At 37.4% G+C, this 24,332-nt stretch overlaps 2 protein-coding genes across 4 annotated transcripts in view; one reads left to right on the plus strand and one right to left on the minus strand.

Annotated features, from left to right (window-relative positions):
- Positions 1–22,132, plus strand: col17a1b (collagen, type XVII, alpha 1b). The gene is made up of 55 exons (XM_058380307.1): positions 1–178; positions 1,811–1,871; positions 2,221–2,268; positions 2,427–2,534; positions 4,263–4,523; positions 4,646–4,693; positions 5,151–5,180; positions 5,337–5,384; positions 5,660–5,806; positions 6,317–6,493; positions 6,725–6,799; positions 6,886–6,963; positions 7,069–7,218; positions 8,099–8,188; positions 8,363–8,407; positions 8,521–8,667; positions 8,936–9,172; positions 10,719–10,769; positions 10,883–10,909; positions 11,080–11,106; positions 11,216–11,269; positions 11,388–11,492; positions 11,905–11,967; positions 12,178–12,213; positions 12,318–12,371; positions 12,497–12,532; positions 12,628–12,663; positions 12,783–12,845; positions 13,868–13,903; positions 13,995–14,066; positions 14,305–14,331; positions 14,434–14,469; positions 14,661–14,696; positions 14,790–14,870; positions 14,990–15,025; positions 15,519–15,596; positions 15,691–15,765; positions 16,085–16,156; positions 16,270–16,329; positions 16,475–16,501; positions 16,595–16,648; positions 16,822–16,899; positions 16,983–17,030; positions 17,120–17,242; positions 17,341–17,448; positions 18,236–18,325; positions 18,425–18,544; positions 18,663–18,758; positions 18,880–19,029; positions 19,126–19,257; positions 19,500–19,697; positions 19,784–19,945; positions 20,558–20,638; positions 20,869–20,949; positions 21,542–22,132. Exons 2-55 carry the CDS (start codon positions 1,817–1,819, stop codon positions 21,583–21,585), a joined length of 4,497 nt encoding a protein of 1,498 aa, XP_058236290.1. The 5' UTR covers positions 1–178; positions 1,811–1,816; the 3' UTR covers positions 21,586–22,132.
- slka (STE20-like kinase a) overlaps positions 21,861–24,332 on the minus strand; it is a 24,014-nt gene continuing 21,542 nt past the window's right edge. For all 3 annotated transcript variants that reach the window (XM_058380339.1, XM_058380329.1, XM_058380321.1), the window contains one exon: positions 21,861–24,229. In XM_058380339.1, coding sequence (XP_058236322.1) covers positions 24,083–24,229 — 147 coding nt within the window. In that variant the 3' untranslated portion in view covers positions 21,861–24,082. The remainder of the gene's footprint in view (positions 24,230–24,332) is intronic.

The following is a 24,332-nucleotide window of genomic DNA, read 5'->3' on the forward strand; positions in this document are numbered from 1 at the left end:
GTGGGAAGAAGATTAAAAAAGTTCTAGATGGAACAAAGATAAATACTTGATAGCTGTGTGGCAGGAGTGAACTTCACACATAACCCTACCACCAACTCCTATCTGGTCTTCCCAAGGAACATTTTACAATTATCTGTGCAAAATCAGAACTTTCTCCTGAGTTTCACTTAGACTTCAGGTAAAGTACTACATTTTTTTGATTACGTCTGTTTACATTAGTAAATCAAAAATCCTAAATAAAGTGTTAACCTGTATTTGTTCATAAAGTATAACTGTATTGTTAGATTTTATGATTTAACATTAGTTGATAAGATTGTTGATAAGATTTCCAACATATTGTACCTATTACTGAAAGTTGTTTAGTGAAAACAACTTTGCCATCATCTATGGATTAGATCAAGAATCTATTTAAAATGTAAATGTGTTACAGCATTAGCCTTCTGCTTGTTTTTCAAGCACCTCTGGCTGGATGACTATCCTGTGTATGTTCAGTAAGAAAACTAACATGTAATGAATACTTGCTTTCTGTGCAAGGTGTTTTTCTTATGCAATCTTTTCTCATCTTATTGCAGAAGATTACACTAATATGAATTTGTTGGAGTTTCATAACCTTTAGAAAGCAGCAAGGAATTCACCATTTAACATGGGGATATAATGTTTTTATTATGGGAATTTAGCTTGTTGGGGTTTGAATTCTGTGTATATTATTTTAATTCATGAGAGGAAAATAAAAAGACAGATGGTATACTGGGTGTGGTGGGCAAAATGTAAACTCAGTACTTTCAGAAGTCTTTTGTTGTCTTTCAAGCTATTGTGCACATGATATGACAGGTGCCTTTAAAAATGTCTTCTACTCTACCTCTACGTATGATTAAGGCTGTTTAAAAAAGATAAAGTTGTATTTGGAAACAAAAATGATTTGTTTTCTTGTTAAAACCTATACTTGAATGAATCTTGGGAACATCTTCCTTTTATTCTCAAGCATTCAAGACTCATATTGTACACTTACTTATTATTCTGGCAAATTTCTGTAGATGAAAACTGAGATCTGGAAACATGTTGGTCTTATCCTTATATAATTAAAACAGAATAGTTGTGTATGGGTGAGCTTCTTGATTAGCACGGTATGTGTTAGTTCCTACAGTAAGCAGCTATCTTATGTCTGTTTATCATCAATTTATCATCAGATATTCTGAAAAAGTATGTGTTAATTAATGACAAATGAGTGGTGCAGTGGATCAGCTATAGCTAATTGCACTAATTACAGTACAGTGGGTATTTTGATGTATAAAGAGAGGAAGAAAAATAAGTATGATTATTATTATTATTATTATTATTATTATTATCATAGAAAATGCAGTGTTTTAGTGGTTATATCATTTGGCTTACACCTCCAGGGTTCCGGGGTTTAATTCCTGCCTTTGCCCTATGTGTGTGGAGTTTGCATTTTCTCTATCTGTCCATTGTGGGTGTACTCTGCTTTCTTCCCCAGTCAAAAGACATGTGTTGTAGGCTAATCGGCATTGCTAAAAAAATGTATAGTGTGTGAATCGGTATGTGAGACTGTGTGCACTTGTGCCTTGCAATGGATTGACACCCCATCCAGGCCATCCCCCCATGTCTGAGTCCTCTGGGACAAGCTCCAGACACCCCTGTGTAGTATAAGCACTACAGAAAATGAACGAATGGATAGATGGAATGTACAACTTGAATCTGAACCTGACTTTCTTCCACAACCTGTGTAACATTAAAATTATGGACAGTTCGTTTCAATCTTTCAATTTCTACTTTTGTAATCTATCCTAATTAGCATGGAATGGATGTCTTAACAAGGCAAACAGAAGATTCAGGAAGAAGTTCAGGAGACAGAGGTAAGGAAGGCCAAATGAAATCATACAAAAACAAATAATAGAGACAGCTGATAAACAACAGTAGACCTGCTGTAGCTGGGCTATTATTCTGACATGTATTTACTGACTAGTTTTAATGGAATAAACGACAGGTTTCTCCTTTTTATTCACTCCCTGAGGACTCTGCAGTCTTAATGTTTGATTGTCATGGGTGGGTCTGCCATCTTGTGGCGGTGTAGTGTCACTGCATTACATTCATCATGAACGAACTGTTTCTTTAAAAATGTAGCTTTAATGTTAATAGTCTTCTGTGTCTAATTGCAATTAAAACTAAAACCAGAAAGCACTTATTAAACTGTTCTGCCTACAGTTATAACTGAAACCATTTCGACAACCAGACTCACATCATTACCACCAAGTAAGTAACAAGTAATTTTGCTCGTTTGCCCTGCCATAATAATAATAATAATAATAATAATAATAATAATAATAATATGTAAAGAAACAGCATGCAGTGAGACAGTGTATAGTAAAGTTTGTGTGTGTGTGTGTGTGCGTTCGTTCTCTCTCCGTTAGAGGGCTTCAGTGGATCTAGCAGTAAGAGCATGAGTAATAGCTCTTGGGGAAGCAGCTTTGAGAAGAATATTCTGAACCAGAACAGCACCACCTCCTACTTGCCGTCCTGTAAGACTTTACAGTGCTCTTTCCCACTCTTTCATGAACACTTATTGTGTGTAAAATAATGCAACGAAAAACATACATGACTCACCATTGAGGTGAAAGATTTACTGTTGTTTTTCCCCATGAAAACGACGGGGTAGTGGTTTATAGAGGAGGGTAAACCTCCTTGGACATCGTTTTATATATACATATATGGCGGACCGTCAGGGCCAGCAGCAAGGCCTTCTCTGCTGGCGTAAACAGCAGTGATCTGAATCACTGACTTGCATTTTAATATATTTAATAGCTTTTCTCTCGGTTGCGCTGCTTCCAGTAGTGTATATTTATGATAAGAGTATTTATCCAATCATATTTCAGCTAGTGGCTGACATCATACGCTGCCCGGCCGTAAGGCCTTCAGAATCAATAGTGCAGGCGCCCGAAGCTTAAAATAAGTGGCAATGAAACTGTTCCATTAACCAATCAGATTTCGAGTTGGCATCACTGGGGCCATCTAGCAAGCATACGATCACGTCAGCAATTTACCGTCCTTTGATTGGATAGTTGGAGTGGTCAGAGGCAGCGACACGCCCATATACATTGTTTCTATATTCTCTGCGTCTCATTTCGGATGCTGCGTCCTCCGGAGATTGCAGTTTGCTGCATACGGCATCAAGAAAAGTAACCGTAATAAAATTGACTGTTCCTTGTGAGGTGTGAAATACTGTAGACTAATTTCTTTTTTACTTTGTTATTTAACGGGTGATTAGTATCTATTGCCGTGGGGTCCAGGGGCGATTCTAGAATTTTCATTTAAGGGGGGCTCAGCCCCCGATGAGGGTATAATAGTAATAAATAAATAAATAAATAAATGAAGTGAAATTAAAGGTTTGACTAACAGGGTATGATGGTAAACTTGTTGCAGCATTCCACTGTGTTGCACAGATGTGTATAACATTTGAGTACTGAACAAGCCAAATACGAGTCTTCCTGATCTCACACACACACACACACACACACACGTGTCCTCTGATCCTCGCTCTGCGGCGCCGAGGTCTGCGGATTGAAGAACGCGCTGAAAGACGGGGAGGAGCCGAAGAGCCGCCGTTTTCATATGAAATTTAAAGGGGACTGAGGACTGAGTGTTCTTGGAGAGAAAAACAACAGTAAATCATTCAGTTAAATCCAGTTTTCCCCCCAATGTCCACTGCTTTTACTGCAGCCTCAAAAGCTTGATATGAAAACCGTGAAATTCTGTCTTATACCAAATATGCATTATATTTAACTTTTACTGTAAGTGGAATATATATTTTACTATTTAAAGAAATACATATATTTGCAAAAAGTCTAACCCTGGATAACTCTGAATAAGCAAGTTTTTGGCAACAACAAATATCTGGCTAACGTCTGATTAACGCATAATGTTTATGCTTTCCATTATGAATTGTAAGGCAAATATAGACCTGCAACAACACACAAGTGCCCTGAGAGTGTATAATAAACATACAAATGTCATTACATGCAAAGTTTGAGATGGGTGATTGAGAACTGGTTTTATTGCATCGTAGCAGAGAATATTTATATCACACTATTTTGTTTATTTTTTAGTATTTGCCAATAAGATTAATATCTACATTCAGTGTTAAAATGATCAGTATAGACCACAAATCCTATCGGCTATACAATACTGTATACTATAAATATGTTTGGAATACAGATTAGTTCTTGAAAGGAGTTTTCCCTTCTCTGTAGCCTCAGTGAGTGTGAATGCAGGAGGATCGGGGTTAGACTGGGAGAGGTTACTGGGAGATGACTACACTGGGAACAGCAGGAGTGGAGGGGGACGTGGAGGCAGTACCGGAATTGAAAGTGTTTCTGGAAAAGATTCTGGGTCCAAGAGCAGGTCCAGCTCTTCAGGTTTGAGAAGGACACAAGGTTCAGCCTCCTCCATTAGCCACTCTCCCATTCTATTGGAGAGAAAAACTACCATCAGTCACTCTGGAGGTTATGATGGTGAGTGTCGCGAATTAAATTATACAGTGTGCAGTCACGTTGAGATGTTGATTCAGTTCAAATATGGCATTTTTTTAGTGCACAAGAGAGATGCTTCACCTTTCTCTCTTTCACTTCCACAGGAAGTTCAAGCGCCAACTCATCACCAGAGCTCACAAGGAAGGACTATGGTTAGAAGCCTTTTTTGAGTAATATGTATTTTAATAATTAATATATCATTAGTGAGGGCACACCCAGATTGCTGTAAGGGCACACTAAGGGAAATGCCTGGGTTAGAGTACATAGGAGACTCAGGTCATCAGGTACATACTGCAATTTTTATGGCCAGTGATTCATGTGAACATAACTGTTTTCTCATTGGAAGAAGGTAGTATCATCTAAATTTCTTCTGTTGCCATGTTACATACATATGTTACATTACATACCAGCCAGGTGCGTGACAAAGGCAAATAACTTTAAGGCCAGTGCTTTTGCATGGTCAGTATTTAAAAAATGTGTGTATATTCACATTTATGCATTTAGACTGGTACTGCAGTACATTCATATATGATTGGAACTTACTGCAATAAATAAACAAATAAAGGCATTACTTGAAATAAATTTAAAATTGTCATGTCTTTTCCTTAGGCTCATCTAGAGGAAGATCCCAAACCAGAGGTAATTATTGTGGATATTTTCAGTTACATTTTGTTTTAATTGCTTTTGGCTGTATAGATGCACTATTGGATGAGCAAAAAAAAGAAAAGGAACATGAAGGAATGTGTGTCATTTTCTGTCTGTGTCTAATCTACTTATTGTCCTTTTTTTCAACAGAGAGTGAGATCAGGGTCAGACTACAGAGTGCATCTCCATCAACCAAATGTAAGTTTGTTTCCAAAATGTATATGTTTCCTTTTAAATTAACAAGTTGTTTGTCTCCTCATTGCAAATATCACACCAAATATTCTATAACTGTCTCCTACTTAATGAATTCTTTATTAGTATTAGTCACTAGCCACTGGTGTCTATACATACATACATACATACATACATACATTAACTGCATTTCATTGGCTTTGTACATGTACTTAGCATATACACATACATACATCACTGGCAGTAATATGGAGGACCTGGCTTCACACTATGTTTTGCAGGGACAGAGCTGGACGATGTGAAGAAACTAGTAAAGAGTGGACGATCTTCAAGTGTCAGCCCAACTCGCTCCACAGCCTCCTCCACCCTTCCTGTTCCACGCAAAGCTAAAGTCGAGGCCAAAATCATCAAACAAGGCAGTCAGACTGGTATGTTATTACACATGACACCCACAGCATGCAATAGAGGAAAAGTAATTAGCACAAGAATTAGATTTTGGAGAAACAAAACTAGTACAGTAATACACTTAGTTAACTTGAGCCATGTTATGATCTTGAAAATATGACAGTCCGTCCCTTTGGTGTGCTGCATGAGGTATTCATCAACTGTTGAATGAGTGAAACGTCTTTCTTCTGTTCAGTCACCTGATCTCACTGTTTTGTAAAGTATTAAGTGTGTTAAAAGGCTGTTCAGCATATTTTTAACAAAGAAGGGACTTTTCTAGTTTACCAAACTCTGTACACATTAACCCCCAGATCTGCAACATTACCCAAGAGAAAAGCTATTTAACAAAAAGCCTGCTTGAGCAAATAGGATTTTAGACATAAAGTTGAAGCCCTACAGGAATTTTTTTTTCTGGTGCCATTATTTTTAAATACAAGTTAAATATGCTTTGTATTATATTATACACATTTGTTCTTATATCTTGTATGTTTCAGTCTCAGGGCAGTATGACACCACTATTCTGGAGTCAGCACTTCCGTCGTATACATGGACCAGCTCCACACTGCCCTCTAATGCCTCCAGCGCTACTGCTTTTGCTTATCAAAGCAGCACTAATAACATGTCACCAGGATCTTCTCTTTTAAACACCACTTCGCCCTCCTCTCTGTCAGGTCAGCCCGGGTTACAACAGTCTTCTTTATTTTTAATGATATCTGACAGCAGGCGGCACCAGAAACACACAAATCCATGCCATAAATTACAAATCGACTTGCAGGAATCCTGCAATTTTAAAAATCCTCCAAAATAAATTTACAACTATTATTAATCATTTTTTCCTCATATTACAGTATAATAACATGACTAAATATAAGTAACATAAGTAAAATCTTTTTCCATCACAGTGTACGGCTTCCAGAATAATCTTGCCACACCATCTACTACACTTCTCACATCGAATACAGTTAACACACATTCAGGTATGGCACTATCCTGTCACAAGCAGATGTTATTAATCCATCAAATATACAATGGCACTAATGATTTGAGTTTGTGTATTCTACAGGATACGGCGTGCAGAAAAACATTTCTCAGAGTATTGGTAGCTCTGGTGTTGTTAGTACAGGAGTTTCTACTTCTGCAGGTACTCATAACACTTAATAATGGATATTCTTATACTAGGCCTTATATATTGATAGAGAGGTTTTGGACCTGGATGACTGCTACATGAACCATTTCTTCTATACAGGCACAACTACACATGTTAAAGATGACATGCCACGGAAATATATTATACTTGAGAAAGAGAATATTCCTTCAAAAAAGGAGACAGAAGTTCTTGTTCTGTCAAAGGACAGTGGGAAGCAGTTCTCCAGCAGCACATCGTATGGAAAAGGAGGTAAATGTGGGGGAGTTTGGTTTGGATATTCAGAGTATTAAAGAATGAATTTAACTATACAAGTGTGGCTGGATAAATACTTTTAATGAACAAAATGCTATATTTTTGCAAAGGCACCTGCACATTGCTAATTTGGAAATCCATGAGCCAATTTTTCATTTCACTCAGGTGGTATATTTGTGGGCAGAAATAAATGTGCCTACACTGATGTGGGTGGAGCAGCACAAATAACATGCAAAATTCTCTGACCCACTTAGGTCCAAAATTAAATATTGCTCCGTCTCAAATCCCACTGTTGCTATAATTATTTAAGGTTTAAGTTGTATTTGACATTAAGCACAGGACTTCAATTCCAGTCCCATTTTATCCAGCCCAGTTTTGTTAATGTAGACTTTGAATGTCACCCCACTGGCTTCTTCACTCCCACTTAACTACATACTGAATTGTACCAATTACCTGTTACCAATTACAGCAAACAGTTAGATGCGGCTGCTAAATGTAAATGAAATCACTGATGCATTGTGAACAAGTCATCATATACTTTCCCTTAAACTCCTTGGAAATAATCAGGTCCAGATTTATACTTCTAACACCTAGTTTTACTGTATTTTCTGAGAAATATGTTGTAAGGTGAAAAAACAAATAATTAGCTGGGAAGTTAAGGGGATAATAGTTAAATATGACAGAATGTGCATGCTGTGATGTGGTATTGATGTATTCTTCCTAACTCCTCCACTTCTGCCAGCTTTCCATCTCACAAAAATGCATATGCATAGAACTTAATTTATTATGATATAGCATGATATTATCTTTATATTGAGCTTGTGCCATGATTATGAAAAGGTGAGTCTAAAGTCACATCAAATGATTTTCTTTACAGGGTCTATTTCAGATGTCTCACTGAAGAAGGAGGCTATAGCAAGCAGCTACACTGAGACAGCTCCTGTCAAATTGAGTTCAAGCTCCTACTGTAAGCATTTCATTTCAACCTGTATGACGTTAATGCCTTTATTGAATTGAAGTGTTATAGTGTAATATTATATATAGCCAGTTTCTGTGGATCTAGTGCTTGACAGGGTTACAAGGAAAGAGATAAAATAAGACATGATTATGCCTGATATGTTTTCATTTTTACGTTTTAAAGATGGATCTTCATCAGCCCCTACCAAAGATAAGGCTACATATGCAGGTATTGTCTCTTCACTCCCAGTTCTCTGTTTCATGCTGTCAAAACACAAACTAAACTGGATGTGGATGTGTTGCTTGAAACACTTTTGTCTCTCTTTGTCTGCGTCTTTTTAGAGATCTATAAGGAGAAGAATGGTGGAAAAGGAGGAGGCGGCTGCTTTGACTGTGGTCCGAGCTGCTGCTCATGGTGGAAGTGGCTACTTGGACTGCTGCTTAGTCTTCTGTTGCTCCTCGGCCTTCTTTTTGGACTTATTGCTCTCGGTACGCTACTTCAAAATCAGGAAAGCTTTGCTGTTTCTTACCTTTAGTTCTCACATATTAGATTCCCATCCACAAAATCATCCATATTTGTATTTATAAAATATCACTGGTTATGTTTTTTAAGGCTGAGGGCAGCATAAATGTTCTCTTTGTCAAAACAGCAATGCTTCTTATCAGAATTACACTTGATACATTTATTTGTGTTTATAAATTTAGATTATCTGACTAATAATCAGTGCTTCACAATTGCTCTTTTTTTCCTTTAAAGCGGAGGAGGTGAGAAAGCTGAAAGAGCGTGTGGATGCTCTTCAGAACCTGGTTCAAGTCAACAACAGGGCTCACACTAGTCGGCTGAGTGGAAAGAACATTTACAATCAAAGGTCAGCATACATGGACATGGACAACGATCTGGCTTTGTCTGATAACGTATTCTCAGACAATGCGGTCCTGCAGAGAACAATTCAGAACCTCCTGCAAAATGAGCTGCAGTCTGAGACATTCCGAGGTACCAAAACATGTGCTCACACACACACACACACACACACACACACACTGGTACCCAAAGCACAAATCACTTTTATGAAGCAACTTTTTCTTGCATAAAGGCCTAGAGATTGAAAACACACCAGATTTGTGACTTAATACAGCATAGAAATCCTCCAAAAACGTGAATCAGTTGCAAATTTGTCCAGATAACAGTCAGCTATATTAATGCTGTTAGAATATCAGTCACATTATGAATTCTTTAAATTACACAAGGATAGAATCCCTCTCTTAAACATGCAATAACATGTGACACAGATTATTTGTATGAAGTGCTTTGGCAGGGGCTTTAATTTACACAAAATGATACTTTGAAAATTGATGTGGCAGAGATTGCATTTTGCAAAGAAACAAACATACACTAGGGAGTGTGTTTGTTTCTCATGTGTTTGTTTGCAATGGCAATCATGCACAATTACAATTCAGTTCCACGGATAGCATAACAAGAAGGAAGCATTTGAAAGAGAGATTGTAATAGGTTTTGGCTTTTGCTTTGTGTCAGTCGGTCAGCGCCCCAAAGAGCTCCATGTTCTGTATCTTGGTCTGGAAGCTATAGCCTGTCTAATAGAAGATCTCCTGCTGAATTTGCAATATGGAATTCTTGTCATAGTTTGGATCGATATTTCTTTAACTTCTAGTATGTCTCTGGGTAAAAGAATCAAGATGGAGAGATACTCTTGGTGGGCTTAGGGAGGGAGAAATAAAGCTCTCAAAGGATCAGAAAGCTTCAGACATTGCTTCGAGTGTAGTGTATGCTTGACTTTCTATTTAGGAATGTGAAAGAGTGAGATTTGGTAGCTAGTAACTAGTGGAGTGCAAAATGAACAAGGAACAGGGGAGGAGGATAGGATATGTGAAAAGGGATGTGTGAAGGAGTGGTTAGAATGAATGGGGAGGAGATTACAGAAAGCTACAAAAAGATGTCTGGAAATCTATGGGACATATTCCTTATTTCACTCTTTTTGGAAGTTTCTATAGATCCACTTCATCAATAAGAGTAATTGTAGCTACATATCATGGCCTGGTATTCCACTGGAGGTTGTTTTTTTTGTTTTTAGAATTTATAGGAAGAAGGAGGAACAAGCTATAAAGAGGGTGGAGATTTCCCAGGTTTCTCAGACTTCTCCCAAACTGCCCAAATTTATTTTACTATTTGTATTTTTTTTTATTTTACTTTTGATTTGATATAGATCATTTTAGATTTTATTTAGATAAGATTTTCTAATCATTTTATTATTATTATTATTATTATTATAGTTGTTGTTGAATATTACTGTCTCATCCAAAGTTCTGGTGATGTCCTAATATAACATTAAAACTAATTAGATTAGCATTAGACAAACATTTATGAAGCTATTTTTCCTTTAAGCATGTTACATTCTTGGTCATAACAAAACATGTATCATTTTATAATGCCATTTTAAAATGTGTTTTAAACACTTACCTTATAATGTAAAAGCATGTAAAGTGCATTGTGTAAGCATCTGCTTTATTCTTTCTTTTTGTAGCTAGCCTTGCTTCCTCACTTAAAGGAGAAAGAGGACTGCCAGGGCCTAAAGGTAACGTATGTCTCTGTAACTTATCCTACATTATAGTTATTTATATTGCATGTGAGTTTCCCATTCATCCCATTCGTAAAATCTTTAAATATGACATTAATTGTCATTTTCAGGTGACACTGGAGCTCAAGGACCCAAAGGTAGAAATTCTGATTTATTGTAGGCTTCTTCTTTACTGTACATGTCAGTGGTTGAATTCACAGAGATTATTAAATTGAGGCAGTTATGTTTGTATGTTTACCTTTCTGTTGTCAGTATAAGTAACAAGTAGTATGTGCACCATCACTAAAATGATTTAAATGCTTTTCAGGGGATAGTGGTTTCCCAGGAATACCAGGTAAGAAATGTGTTAAAGTGGGAAATATTTGAATATCATAATTGACATTTCATAAATGTCTGTAACGGCATTTAAACTGCTTATTTAATATGTACCTTATTTTTTCCAGGAACAATAGGGCACCCAGGACCTGAAGGACCAAAAGGACAAAAGGGAAGTGCAGGTATGTTCTTAAGCAAGAAATCCTATTTGTCATCATGTCATCCCTTCATATTGAATCACTGTATTGGCTCTGATATTTAGAAATAAGATTTGAGGCATTTCACTCTGTATTTTTGCAGGCGAGCATGGTGTAGAGGGGCCACCAGGAATCAGGGGCCGAGATGGGTTACCAGGCCCGCGGGGAGAGCCAGGTTCTGCCAGCGTTGGAGAAAAGGGTGAAAGAGGTCAGACTCCATGCGTATCAGTAATATGGGGTGCTTTTGTACTTGCACTATGTTAGCACATCCATGTCCGATTACACAGAGAGATTGGTACATTCAACTGTTTCATGAGCTGCTACTCCTTAATGTGATTGGTTGAACATATTAAGAAATGATCATTTTTTTAAAGGCAATAAAAGGCATGTCACTCCCCCTGCCCCAGTTGACCTTTAGAATTGTACGAGAGTACAGATTTGAGTATCTAAATATTGAGAAAATGCACTTGTATTTGCATTTGCACTTGCATTTGTTTTTTTGTAAATAAATTCTTAAATGTTTTGGCAGTGACACTCTTTTCACTCTTTTGTATTCTAGAGCATTTGAAATTGGATTTGGATTTGACAAAAGTGAATGATTTAATTTTTGTTTCTTTCAGGCTCTCCAGGAGAACCAGGAGCTCGTGGATCTTCAGGCCTACCGGGTCCACCGGGTCCAAAAGGTTTATTTAGATTTAATATGCATGCTGTTACATTGATATTTGTCTGGCATATACTTATTTTTTATTCAATATACAAATTGTTTTATGGGGTTCCCTGGGGTTGTAAAATGATAAAAGATGGTAAGGTCAAGGTGCTTGTCTTAATATACAAGTCTGAACAAAGTTAAATCAATTTCATTAATAATATGAATAACTGCATTTGTTCTTCAGGTTCAGCAGGTCTTAATGGTCTGATGGGTACACCAGGTATGTAATATAACTAAAATATATTTTCAACAAACTGCTTCAGTCATCCTACTGAGATTTAAAAATTGATTCAAAAATGATGAGCTGTATTCTGGCTTGCGCAGGTGAACCAGGTGCACAAGGTTTCAGAGGAGAAGCAGGCCCTGCAGGACCTAAAGGTAATGGCCATGCAAATTTCGTTTAAGTTTAATTCAGTTGAAAACCTCAGGTGAATGAAATAAAATAAATTAAAAGGGATTAAAAGAATTGAAACATAATCTGAGTCCTCTTTATTTTCTGCTAGGGGACAGAGGACCTCATGGACCACAAGGAATTAAGGGTCTGTATCTTATAATTTTCACAACAAATACAACATTGCTAATTATAATTCAAGCTCTAATGATGTATGCATGAATATATGTTTTATTATTGTAGGTGATCAAGGTGAAAAGGGAGATCCTGGTGTACCAGGTGTGTGTTTGTGTCAATACAGCTTAACTTTCAAGAAAATGGTATATTCATTAATCAGTTTATTAATGACATCACACTGCTTAAAATCATGTGATGTTTTTTACTACCTATTCCTTTAGGTTTCCCAGGGGCTCCAGGAAAACCAGGAGTCAATGGTGAGAAAGGAGCCAAAGGATCGACAGGTGAGCAACAGATATAGAGACGAAGCACAAGTGCATTGCTGTACATGGCTGATTATTTATCTGTAAATTTATGACATTGTTATGGATAAATCCTTTCACACTTTTATACGGTGTCCAAGAAGTGCAAAACAAAATAACAAATCCAAAAACACAACAACAAATCACAAAACAAAATATCAAATCTAAAACCAAATGAACAAATCCAAAAACACAATGACAATGCAGACAGGTAAGAAAAGGTAGTTCTGAGTGACAGAAGTCTCTTCTAATCAGTAGTAAGAATTCCATTCGCAAACTAACCTTTTCTGGTTTGTCTAAATTGTTACTGTGGTTTTGGATTTGTTATTCTGTTTCTGGATTTGTTCTTTTGTTTCATTTTGCACTTTGTCCACCGTACTTTTACAAACTGTTTATGTTATTCTAAGTACAACAGATCAGGCATAACATTCTGAGCACTGAAGTGAATATCACTGATTATCTCCTCATCATGGCACCTGTTAGTGGGTGGGATATATTAGGCAGCAAGTGAACATTTTGTCCTCAAAGTTGATGTGTTAGAAGCAGGAAAAATGGACAAGCGTAAGGATTTGAGCGAGTTTGACCAGGGCCAAATTGTGATGGCTAGACCACTGGATCAGAGCATCTCCAAAACTGCAGCTCTTGTGGGGTGTTCCCGGTCTGCAGTGGTCAGTATCTATCAAAAGTGGTCCAAGGAAGGAACAGTGGTAAACTAGTGACAGGGTCATGGGCGGCCAAGGCTCACTGATACACCTGGGAAGCGAAGGCTGGCCCGTGTGGTCTGATTCAACTGATAAGCTACTGTTGCTCAAACTGCTGAAGAAGTTAATGCTGGTTCTGATAGAAAGGTGTCAGAATACACAATGCATGACAGGCAGCAAAAGGGGGACCAACACGATATTAGACATGCTATACCTGATCAGTGTATGTTATCCTCAGTATAATTATGTTCAAATAGACTCTCAGAGCAACATGTACTTATTGAAATATTTTCACATTATTAGGGGCTTCAGGTGCAGATGGTGAAAAGGGCCAAAGAGGTGGGTGTCATACTAGCAAATTACAGTTCTGTACAACTTCATAACATCATATTCATTTATAACATTTATTTACTTGTATTCTAAACTCAAGGTGACCAAGGTCCAATTGGGATGCCAGGAATCAGAGGCCCAGCTGGACCACCTGGTGATGCTGGACCTCAAGGTATTACATTATGCTGGTTCACTCATTGTCTTTCTCTGTTTCCCACTGTCAGTGAGTCTTTCTCATTGAAATTTACTTCTTTTTTTTTTTTATTTAAAATGTTTTGTCTTATTGTGCAGGTCATTTCTGTAACAAATGCAAACATTATTAACAGGAGGACCCTTTCACTGAAATTTACATTAAAAATGATTTTAATATTCTTGGGGTAAAATGTATTTACATATTTTTCTTTTACTAGGACCTCCAGGGCTTCAAGGACCTCCAGGTAACTTAATGCATTAACATAATTTTTAATGAGCTTTTTTTGTTTCATGATTATATAAAATGAGGATCCTAAATATTAACAAGAGTGTTCTCTTTCCTGTAGGCATTGCAGGACTTCCTGGACAACCTGGAGTTAAAGGTTTATAAATTAAAATTTGTATTAATGAAAAGAATGAAGGAGATATGTTGTGCATTACTGTATTTTATTGTTCTGTACATTTTTATGCGATCACAAATTGTGCACTACATTTGGACTGTGTGTCATTTTTGTGGTTCACTTACGTGCTTCAGTAACATCATGGGTGTTTTGAATCTTAAAATATTTTACAGGTGAAAACGGTGAACCTGGCAGAGTTATCAATGCAGGTACAGCCTTACCCTTAATCTCTATTATATGCTTGACTTACACTTTTATACCTTTAAGACTGATTCTATGCTTCACACTATTTCAATCAACAGCAGGCTCCAGCTCTGTGGCAATTCCTGGACCTCCAGGGCCAGCTGGACCACCTGGACCTGCTGGACCTCCAGGACTGTCAGGTGGGTCACAGACCACACTGGTCACACTTTCTTCCTGCTACATTGTACTATTTATTTACATTACAGTATGTGATTCAAATCAGCTAAATGCATTCATCTAATTCCTTTTCTCATTATAGGCCCTGTTGGTCCTGCTGGAATTCCTGGCCAACCAGGTAAATGACCCTTTTCTGCATTAGTATCTGCTACAGAAGCTAGTTTCTAATGTTCAAAGCTATATAGTGGGTATAAGAAGTTTCAAATGTGAGTTTACATTTTCTGCCCTGAAATTAGTGCCACCATTAGCAGACGCAAAGGTGCTGGGCTTTGCCCCGTTTCCTTAAAAAGCAGGGGTATATATGGATTTTATTTTGTATTTCATTTAATTTTGTTTTGTTTCATTTCTTTTCATTATTAGCTTATTTTATCGACTTCATTTCAAATAATGATTCCGTTAAAGATAGTGATGCAACCCACCCATAAATCCCTTCAAACCCTTACCTGCAACGAAAGTAGAGTAGAGTAGCGTGAAAAGTAATACAAAAGAAATTTCTCACAGCCTTCAGTGTGGCATATATCACCCACCTATACAGCCTTTTCCTGGGTGAATACTGCATTAGGTCATCTTTCCAATCTTCATTTCATCTGCTCATTCATTTTTCTGTACAGGTCCTAAAGGTGAAAAGGGTGATCAAGGAGAGGCTGGGATCACAGTGGAAAGAACAGAGACTTCAGTTAGAGGAGAAAGTAAGAAATACTCAAAGAAAAAAATGGATTTTTAATGATCATGACATATTATTCTCATAAGATTACCAACATTTGTATGATGTACCTCTTTCAGGAACCTTCAAAGCTAGTGAAGTTATTCAGGGACCACCTGGACCACCTGGTCCCCCTGGACCTCCTGGAGCTCCAGGTATATAATCAAGATGACAAAGAAGTACACTTTGATTATCAGTCTCCTGTTGGTATTTACCAATTCCCTGTATATATGCCTAACACATCACAGTTCTATAGAGGAAGTATCATGGTAAAAAATGCAGCCTGAAGCTGTCAAATATTTCTACACCATCATGAAGAATTATTTATCTAGAATATTGAAAGTCCATGTCAGTATAGAGATTGTGACATGACAAATTGCTCCATAAGTGTTGTGGTGAAAAAGATCCTTGCAGTAATGCATTATTTATGCTGTCATTATCTATTATTCTCATACTTCCAGTGCTGTTTTGTAGGATATGGGACACCTGGCCCAAGAGGAGAGAAAGGAACAAAGGGAGAGCCAGGAAGCTTTGTACCCAACTCAGGTCTGCTTTTACTGCTTTTTAGTCAGATTATGACAATGCGGTACTAATTTATAGTGTAGTATAGCATAATATTCCAAGGTTTTAATGCATTTGTGTTCCTAAAACCATTTCAGGAACATTTTTCGCTGGACCACCAGGACCACCTGGACCTGCAGGTCCTAAAGGAGACACAGGTGAGTCTTTAAGATTGTTGTCAGGATTGTTTGTTCATTTAGATTGCACCTAATAGTTTGCCTAAATGTTCTTTGGATTTTTTGTTAGTTCAAGCTTTCTAATGGCATTCTAACATTTTATTATAACAATTTATCATTGTTCTAGGATCTCAAGGACCTAGAGGATATCAAGGTATGTAGCCCTATAAACATAATCAGTAGTGGACAAGAATGTCCAATGCTCTCTCATGGACTTACACCATCCCTGTTTCTTATTTGTCTGTAGGTGATCCCGGTCAACCTGGCCTACCTGGAAGACCAGGGGCTTCAGAAGCCAGATGTAAGTTTAGAGCAGTCTATTTTAGTTGTTATGGCTAACCCTTGCACATCCATTACTCCATCTTGGCATGTTTTCCCTTTTAATGTAAATCATCATGAAAATCAATGTGGCAGAATTATGCATATTGATGTTATTTCATTTAGTTCTAAATGAATGCATGTGATATTTCATAGTATCCGAGTTTAGTGGAGTTCAAGGTCCGCCTGGGCCACCTGGACCTCAAGGGCCACAAGGTCAACAGGGACCTAAAGGTAACATGTCTATTCAAATTTTTCTAATTGTATGATCATCAAAGAAGATTATTTCTAACCTACTGACACTTTGTGCTTCACAGGGGACAGTGGCATTCCAGGTGCCCCAGGGATCCCAGGAACATCAAGAGGTGAAACTTTTAATATAAATAAGTTTGTCAGATTTACAACATTTTTGTGTATTGCTTGCCATAACTGTAGAATTGTGTTCTCTCCTTAGGATCAGGTTCTGTCGGGGCTCCAGGGCAGCCTGGGCCCCCAGGACCTCCTGGACAACCTGGATCTCCTGGACAATCCATGTCTACAGCAGATTATCGGCGTTACATTATTGAGTACATGCAGAGTAAGTTAGACGGTCTACATGAATGTTACATTTGGAGATGTGCTGTACTGTAATTTACAGTTAGGTCAATATATATACAAATTGTGTTTGGTCTTCAGGTGACAGCATGAGGCAGCATTTATCTGGAATCCAAGGGCCTCCTGGTCCTCCAGGGGCTTCAGTGTCTGTTGAAGATGTGGCATCTCGGGTTATTGCATACATTCAGCGTAAGTCCCTTTAAAAATCTCATGTGACACTGCAGAAAAACTTATTTAAAGCATTTATGGTGTTTTTTATTCATTATTTTTTCATCAGTCTCCAAAAAAAATACTTGGTGGTGGAAAAAGTACTTTTTACAAAGCTTTGTATATTTGATGTTATTTAATTAATAACAATTTTAATATCTTGTTTATGCAAGTATTCAGAACTTTTGTGGTAAACCATGAACATGATCTGTTAATGCACAAATCCTACATAAAGTCATAAAAATGGATTGGATAACTTGAAAAAGATAACTTGAAATCTCTTTAACCAAAATGATACAGAAGCCCTGCAGACATGAATGGCAGAAGATCCCCAAAATGAAGCTATATTCCTGTTCCCTGTTATATAATATGATGTTTCTGGGTTTTGTTTGTTTTTTTTTTTTTTTTTTTAATTAATAAAGCTGGAAATGTTTTTTTTCCATATAGTATTTGCTTGCAGATTAATGAGAAAAAACATTTGTTCCACTTTAGAGTAACATAAAACACTGTGTTTGCTAAATGATATTCTATACTATTAATTCATCTGGTAATAATAATATTATAAAATATATATAAAAAATATTATATATGATAATAAAAATAAAATTATTATTATTATTATTATTATTATTATTATTATTAATAATAATAATAATAATAATAATAATAATAATAATTTTATTTTTATTATCATTAATAATAATAATAATAATAATAATAATAATAATAATAATAATAATAGTTATAATAATTTGTTAATTTGTTCTAGGCTCTGGATTGATTGGATCCACTGGTCCTCAAGGTCCTCCTGGCCCTGCTGGCTCTGTATCTGTTAGTGATATCATTGCATTATTACAAAGTAAGTGTATCTATGTCTAGGCAATATACTAGACTATATATACTGTCCATAACTGTATTATAAAACTTTCTAAACAACTGCTTTTTGATGTTCGTTCAGGAGATGATGTTAGGCGGTATGTAATTGGCCCTCCAGGACCACCTGGCCCTTCAGGAAGCATAAATCTAGCCAACTTTGACACACAGGAAGTGGCAAACTATGTTCTGAGATTAATGAATGGTATGTCATAGAATCAAAAAGATCAAGCCACCGAATCTAAACTGCCCTCAGTTGTTCCTATTGCCCACTTTCAAAAATTGATCAGTTAAATATTATAAAATATTTCCTTTTTGTTTAGATCGAGGGTTGACAAATAGACCTGGACCTCCTGGTCCTCCTGGCCCACCTGGCCATCCAGGCTCCACCTACAGTGACATCACTGCTTTGATTGAGAGTAAGTTGGGATTTTCGTGGACTGTGTTACTATTACATGCTACAGAATCATGAGCATTCATTATAGCTGATATTTATTTCAATCTAAATTCAATTTATTTAAATCATATCTTCTGCTGAAGGGTCAGGACTTAGAGCAGGTTTTCAAGGTCCTCCTGGTCTTCCCGGTCCTCCAGGAAGACAAGGCCTACCTGGTCCAGTTGGTCCCCCAGGAGCCTCAGGCTCTTCAAGCTCAGGATATAGACTTGAAGACATCCAGTCGTACATACAAAGTGAGATCCTCCTTTTAACTTTTGGCCTTGCAAAATATGTACATGTATTGTGTAATAGTCATGCAAAATATTTTTTTGTTTGATTTTAAATTCCAGATTCTGGCTTACGGGGTGCCCCAGGTCCACCCGGCCCTCCAGGACCTCAGGGACCTGCAGGAGACTTTAGGGCACATGACAGAGCCAGTCAGAGAGCACACATTCGTGCTGAGCTTCAGGAGTATCTCAGTAGTGAGTTCAATAGCTGCTATATCAGTAGTACTTATTAGCACCTTATTTACTATGTGATCTTTCAACATTAACACTGACAAATATTTCAGTAAGTAAACCAAACATATCCCAACCAAACAAAAGTAACATAATCTGCATTAGCTGAGCTATCTTGTTAATTCCTTACTGGATTTAATCCTGATGCTCAGGATGCTAGTTTTTGCAAAGTATGTGAATGACTAAATTTGCATGTGACGTTTTAGGTGATGCTATGCGGCGCTACAACTCAGGTCTTCCTGGACCCCCTGGTCCTCCAGGACCCCGTGGTGAAAAAGGGGACCGTGGTGAGTCTGGATACAATGCAGGAGGTGGCTACTACTATGCTACTGACCGTAATGGCGTCAGGTTGGCTGAAACAGACTACTCCAATGTTGCTCTGAAAGTCACTGACTACATTCGGAGTAAGTGAGGTCAATTTTTTTTTAAGTTTGAATTCTGCATCACTGTATCATTCCTTAATTAACTAAAACCTTCATTTTCCTGCCAGACCAGGGTCTACTGCAGGAAATGAATGATAATTATTGGAGATCTCATTTCCTGGGAATTCAAGGCCCTCCTGGTCCTCCTGGACCACCTGGCAACCCAGGATACAGCCGTGTTTTTGCTTCTTATGGGAATATCACAGCAGATCTCATGGATTTCTTCAGAAGTGAGCACCTTTACTGTGGTTATAACAAATAACAGACACTGTATGATTGATGTTTGCACCACACATATAAAACATAAAACGTATGATGTAACAGGACGCTTCTGAGTGGCATATCAGTAAAGTTTGGACTATGGATGACGCCACAGTCATTCATGGACAATAGCCCAAGAGAGCAAAACTGCACTCTCTGGGTGGAAGAAATGGCATTTCTGTCTACCACAGCAACACCCAACCATCATGGCTGTCTGTGAGTTCATGACTTTTGAAGAGGGGAGTTAGCACTTTCCTCAGAGTGGGTTTATTCTGCCGTGTGATTCAGCATGAGTAACAGTTCAAAAAGAAGTAATGGCTGTCTGTTCGTGTTGCAGAGCCCAAGCTCTCATACGACCAATACTACAGTACTTGCTTGAACAAAGCTAAAGGAAGAAACAAAAGATTTGGCCTGATTTTTGTATTAATGTGTTCTAATGAAGCAGACTGCTGTCTCCATGTTTTGCTTGAATACATGATATTCTTAGGAAAACGAAAGGGAAAAAAGCACATGCCAGCAAACTGTCCGCATTTATTATCCGATTAATACAGCTTTCTTAAACTACCTTTTATCTTTTCCAGCACACGGTACTATTCCCGGTCCACCTGGTAGGCAAGGACATAAAGGAGATAGAGGATACCCTGGACCCAAAGGAGAAAAAGGTACATCTGAGTAATATTGTCCTTTTATGCCTAGCTTTAGGCACTCACACAGACAAGACAAATGAATCTAAAACATTCCTGAAGAACACAGAATGGCCTGCTTATCATTTACAAAAACACTTTACTAAAGTTACATTAATCTACATATAACTGTCCGCTACAAAATGCTTAATGATAAGACTTTATAGCTATAGGGATTTTTAATGTAATTTTTTTTTAACATTTAACAGGGGAGATAGGACAACAAGGAATACCTGGTGTCCAGGGACCAAGAGGTCCAGAGGGGCCAAGGGGCCAAAAGGGTGAGAAAGGTGAGGTATAGTTTTGCAGCTGTTAAGGCACTGACTTAATAATATAATCAGAAAAGATGGTTGTGTGACGGATAAGAGCAAATTAATTGAATATAGTGAAAGACATTGTATGATGACTTTAACAAGTGCACACTATATGGTCAAACCCATGTCTATTGCACCTATATATGTGGGTCTTCCCCAAAAAAGTTGGATGACTCTGTACATTATGTAATTACAATTTCCCTTAATTAGCTCTAAACTGCTTAAATGTGTCCCAGCAATGAACAAAGTGGTTTACCAAGGATGAAGAGTTGGAAGAACTCGCGAGTGGTCTGTACAGAACTCTTGACCTCAACACCACTGAACTGCTTAATAAACACGTGTGTTTATTAAACACGTTCAAAGTTTTGACCATTCAGTGTAGTTACCCACACTACTTGTTTACTGATGTTATTTTTATGCATAGCTTTGGTATTTGCAGTATTTGGTATTTGCAGTCTCTCCTAGTTGTTGCATGTGTAAATGAACTAAATTGTTTATTTCTAGCCTGCTTTAACTCATTTTCAAGATACATGTATGACATGTTCCCACGTGTCTTCATTTTATACAGGTGAAATCCAGATTGGTCGCCGCAGAAGGAGTCTTGGTGTGTAAAAGGCTTACATTTCTGTTTTGCTCATGAACCTTTTTTTTTTCTTCTTGGTGGCTTTCGGCTATATAGTGAAGCAAGCTAGGAGTTGGAAAGCATGCGACATCCATTTAAGTCAATTCAGCAGGCCTGATTTAGTGCGGTTTCCTCAAATAATATACATGATCTAACTTTCAGCATGGTGTTTAATCCATATTACTCACATTTCCAGTGTTCTATTCCAGATAAAAAAAAAACATTGTTTCATATTATTTCTTTTGCTGTTTGTTTAATGTGGAAGTTGTTGTTTTTTTTTTTTTACACTTTAATAGCCTACACATTTGGAACATTTATTCTTCAGCACTTTTTGTTTTTTTAAATTGTGAAGCCTAAAATCTTCTTGCACTCCTAATAAAAATACAAGAATGTAATGCAATTTGGCACAACATAAAAGAGCTAACTTTCACTGAACTTTAAGGTTTCAAACTTTTTTTTTATTCAGATGTTTAATATGAACTAAATTTGGAATTTGTTTACCACATGTAATAAAATATTCCATGTTTTTAATGTTCAGCAGCTGGTGCTGTAATGTGATTGTCCTTCTCCCTCTGCCATTTGCTGATGATAAAACAGGTGAAACTGCATGCTTTAAAATTGGTATAATCAGCCCAATAACCGGTAAACTAGAAAGGAATGCATGTAAACAACAAATGAATAAAATACAATGGTAAGGTTTTATTTACAGCATAACACCAGCTATTCCGTAACTCAGCCAAATCAATATTAAAAATGCTTTAGACATTCCACCAAAGTGCACAAGGTTTAAATTCCAATGTCCAGTCAAATAAAATCCTCAGGATAACTTGTTGCTATCCCAGTGGCAAAGATCCTGATCTGTGATGCATCTTATGCAGCTCTAGGGGGATTCAGCCGAAGCCCGTACTAGCACAATGGGATTTAAAGAGAATAAAGTCCATGGAGCTCCAGTTCTCAGTCAAATCCAGCATTTGGGATTTCAGCATGCAAACTAGTATGAACACATATACCAGTACATTTTGTACAGAAACTATGTTGAACATGTATTTCTAACAACAACAACAACAACAACAACAAAACCATAATAAAATGTATCTGCTAAAAGCACAGTTTCTCAGTGCAGATGTACTCCTATTGCTGAGAGTCTGGTCTCAGCTGTAGGTTGCACACACACAGCATGCTGGGAGCTCATTTTGTTTTCACTCTCCCCCTGTCGCTAAGCAATAAACCGGCTACAGCAGCCTGATCCCTGAATGGAAGGAGCTGCATGATATAATATGTAATGATGCAGGATTAGGCCACATATGCATGAGCTGCATAGCAGAATTTATGCACTAGTGGCATTCTTGCATGACAGAAATTGATAAAAGAAATCTTTTAACCCTTCGAAACAACTGCATCCTACCAATAGAAGGCGATGAACATTCTCACACTGCTGTACATCCAAATACCAAGGCCACCCCATCCCCCCATTATCAGAGTTCAAACAAACCAGAGTAAATGGAGTAATATGTGCAAGTATACATTTTGTATAATCAGTTCTTCATAAAAGAAAGCACTGGACATAACGCATAGATAAATCAGACAATCATATACTCTTCTTCCTTTCTCAACTAGTGACAAATTTCTTCCTTTGTAATCCTGCAACCTCAGCTTTCCTTTTGAGCCTCCTCTCTTGTAAATTTAGAAATGCAATAGCTGCAAGTATAGAGACAGGTTTAACATTGTGTGCAGATGCTTCTGATCGTTCACAACATCTACAACTTAATATGCCTTTATATTGGCATGTGGGGGGAAAAAAACGTAGCCCTCATTAACTTCTTCCTTTCCTTCAGTTGAGGTTGTAATAAGGTCTAATATTTATTATATATATATATTGGAGTGATGACAGGCCATAAAGATGCATTTGCTGAAATAATAAGAAACTGACTCCCAAACTGGAAAACTATGAAAAGCAAATTATCTGAGACGTTTGGGGAAAGAAAAAAAAAAAAAAGGCAGCTCAATTTGATACATCTGTGCATCATACACTCACTCACACACACACTCTCGAGATTGTTGGTCTTCTACAGTTTCAATGATTTGGGGATACATCACAAAGTTATCATAATCATAGCATAACTCGTACATCGTAGACCTTGTACTGACTTTAGTCACCTGATGCTTGCGTCCAAGAATCAATTTCTCTGAGACAAAAGTGTGTCTAATCTCTTCTAGTGCCAATAGTCATGCAAAACTTCCAGCAGACTAAAGAAAAAGAAATAAAAATTTTAATCCATTGGATTTGTAGTTTTAACAGCAGGTAATTTACTAATGAACTTGTTTTCCATAGCTGATATAATGTTTAGTCCCCTTCTATATTCAGGTGAACTTCATTAACTTCAATCCAATGTACCTCCTGTCACATATAGTGGAAGTTCAGATAGAGTAGGAGCTCCAGGCTGTTGTTGCACCTACAGAGCCTTCTATTGCCTCATATGGTCTGGGTTATGAACCGGAGGAATGGACACTAGGAATAGGGTAGAACTTAGAAACTCGGCTTTGTGCTGTGGGGTTCAAGCACTCCGATTCCCCACTCATTTTAAAGAAGACCTCCTGTTCTTGCATCTTCCGAGTGAACTCTTCTTCAAGAGCCTGCAGGACACATGAAAAATACCACATGCTCATTACAGAGATATCCCAAAACGTACCAAAGTGTCATTTTTCCCTGATTTGAAGTGGAATTTTGCAGAACATC

This window comes from Hemibagrus wyckioides, linkage group LG03 (assembly GCF_019097595.1).
Source record: "Hemibagrus wyckioides isolate EC202008001 linkage group LG03, SWU_Hwy_1.0, whole genome shotgun sequence".
NCBI lineage: Eukaryota > Metazoa > Chordata > Actinopteri > Siluriformes > Bagridae > Hemibagrus > Hemibagrus wyckioides.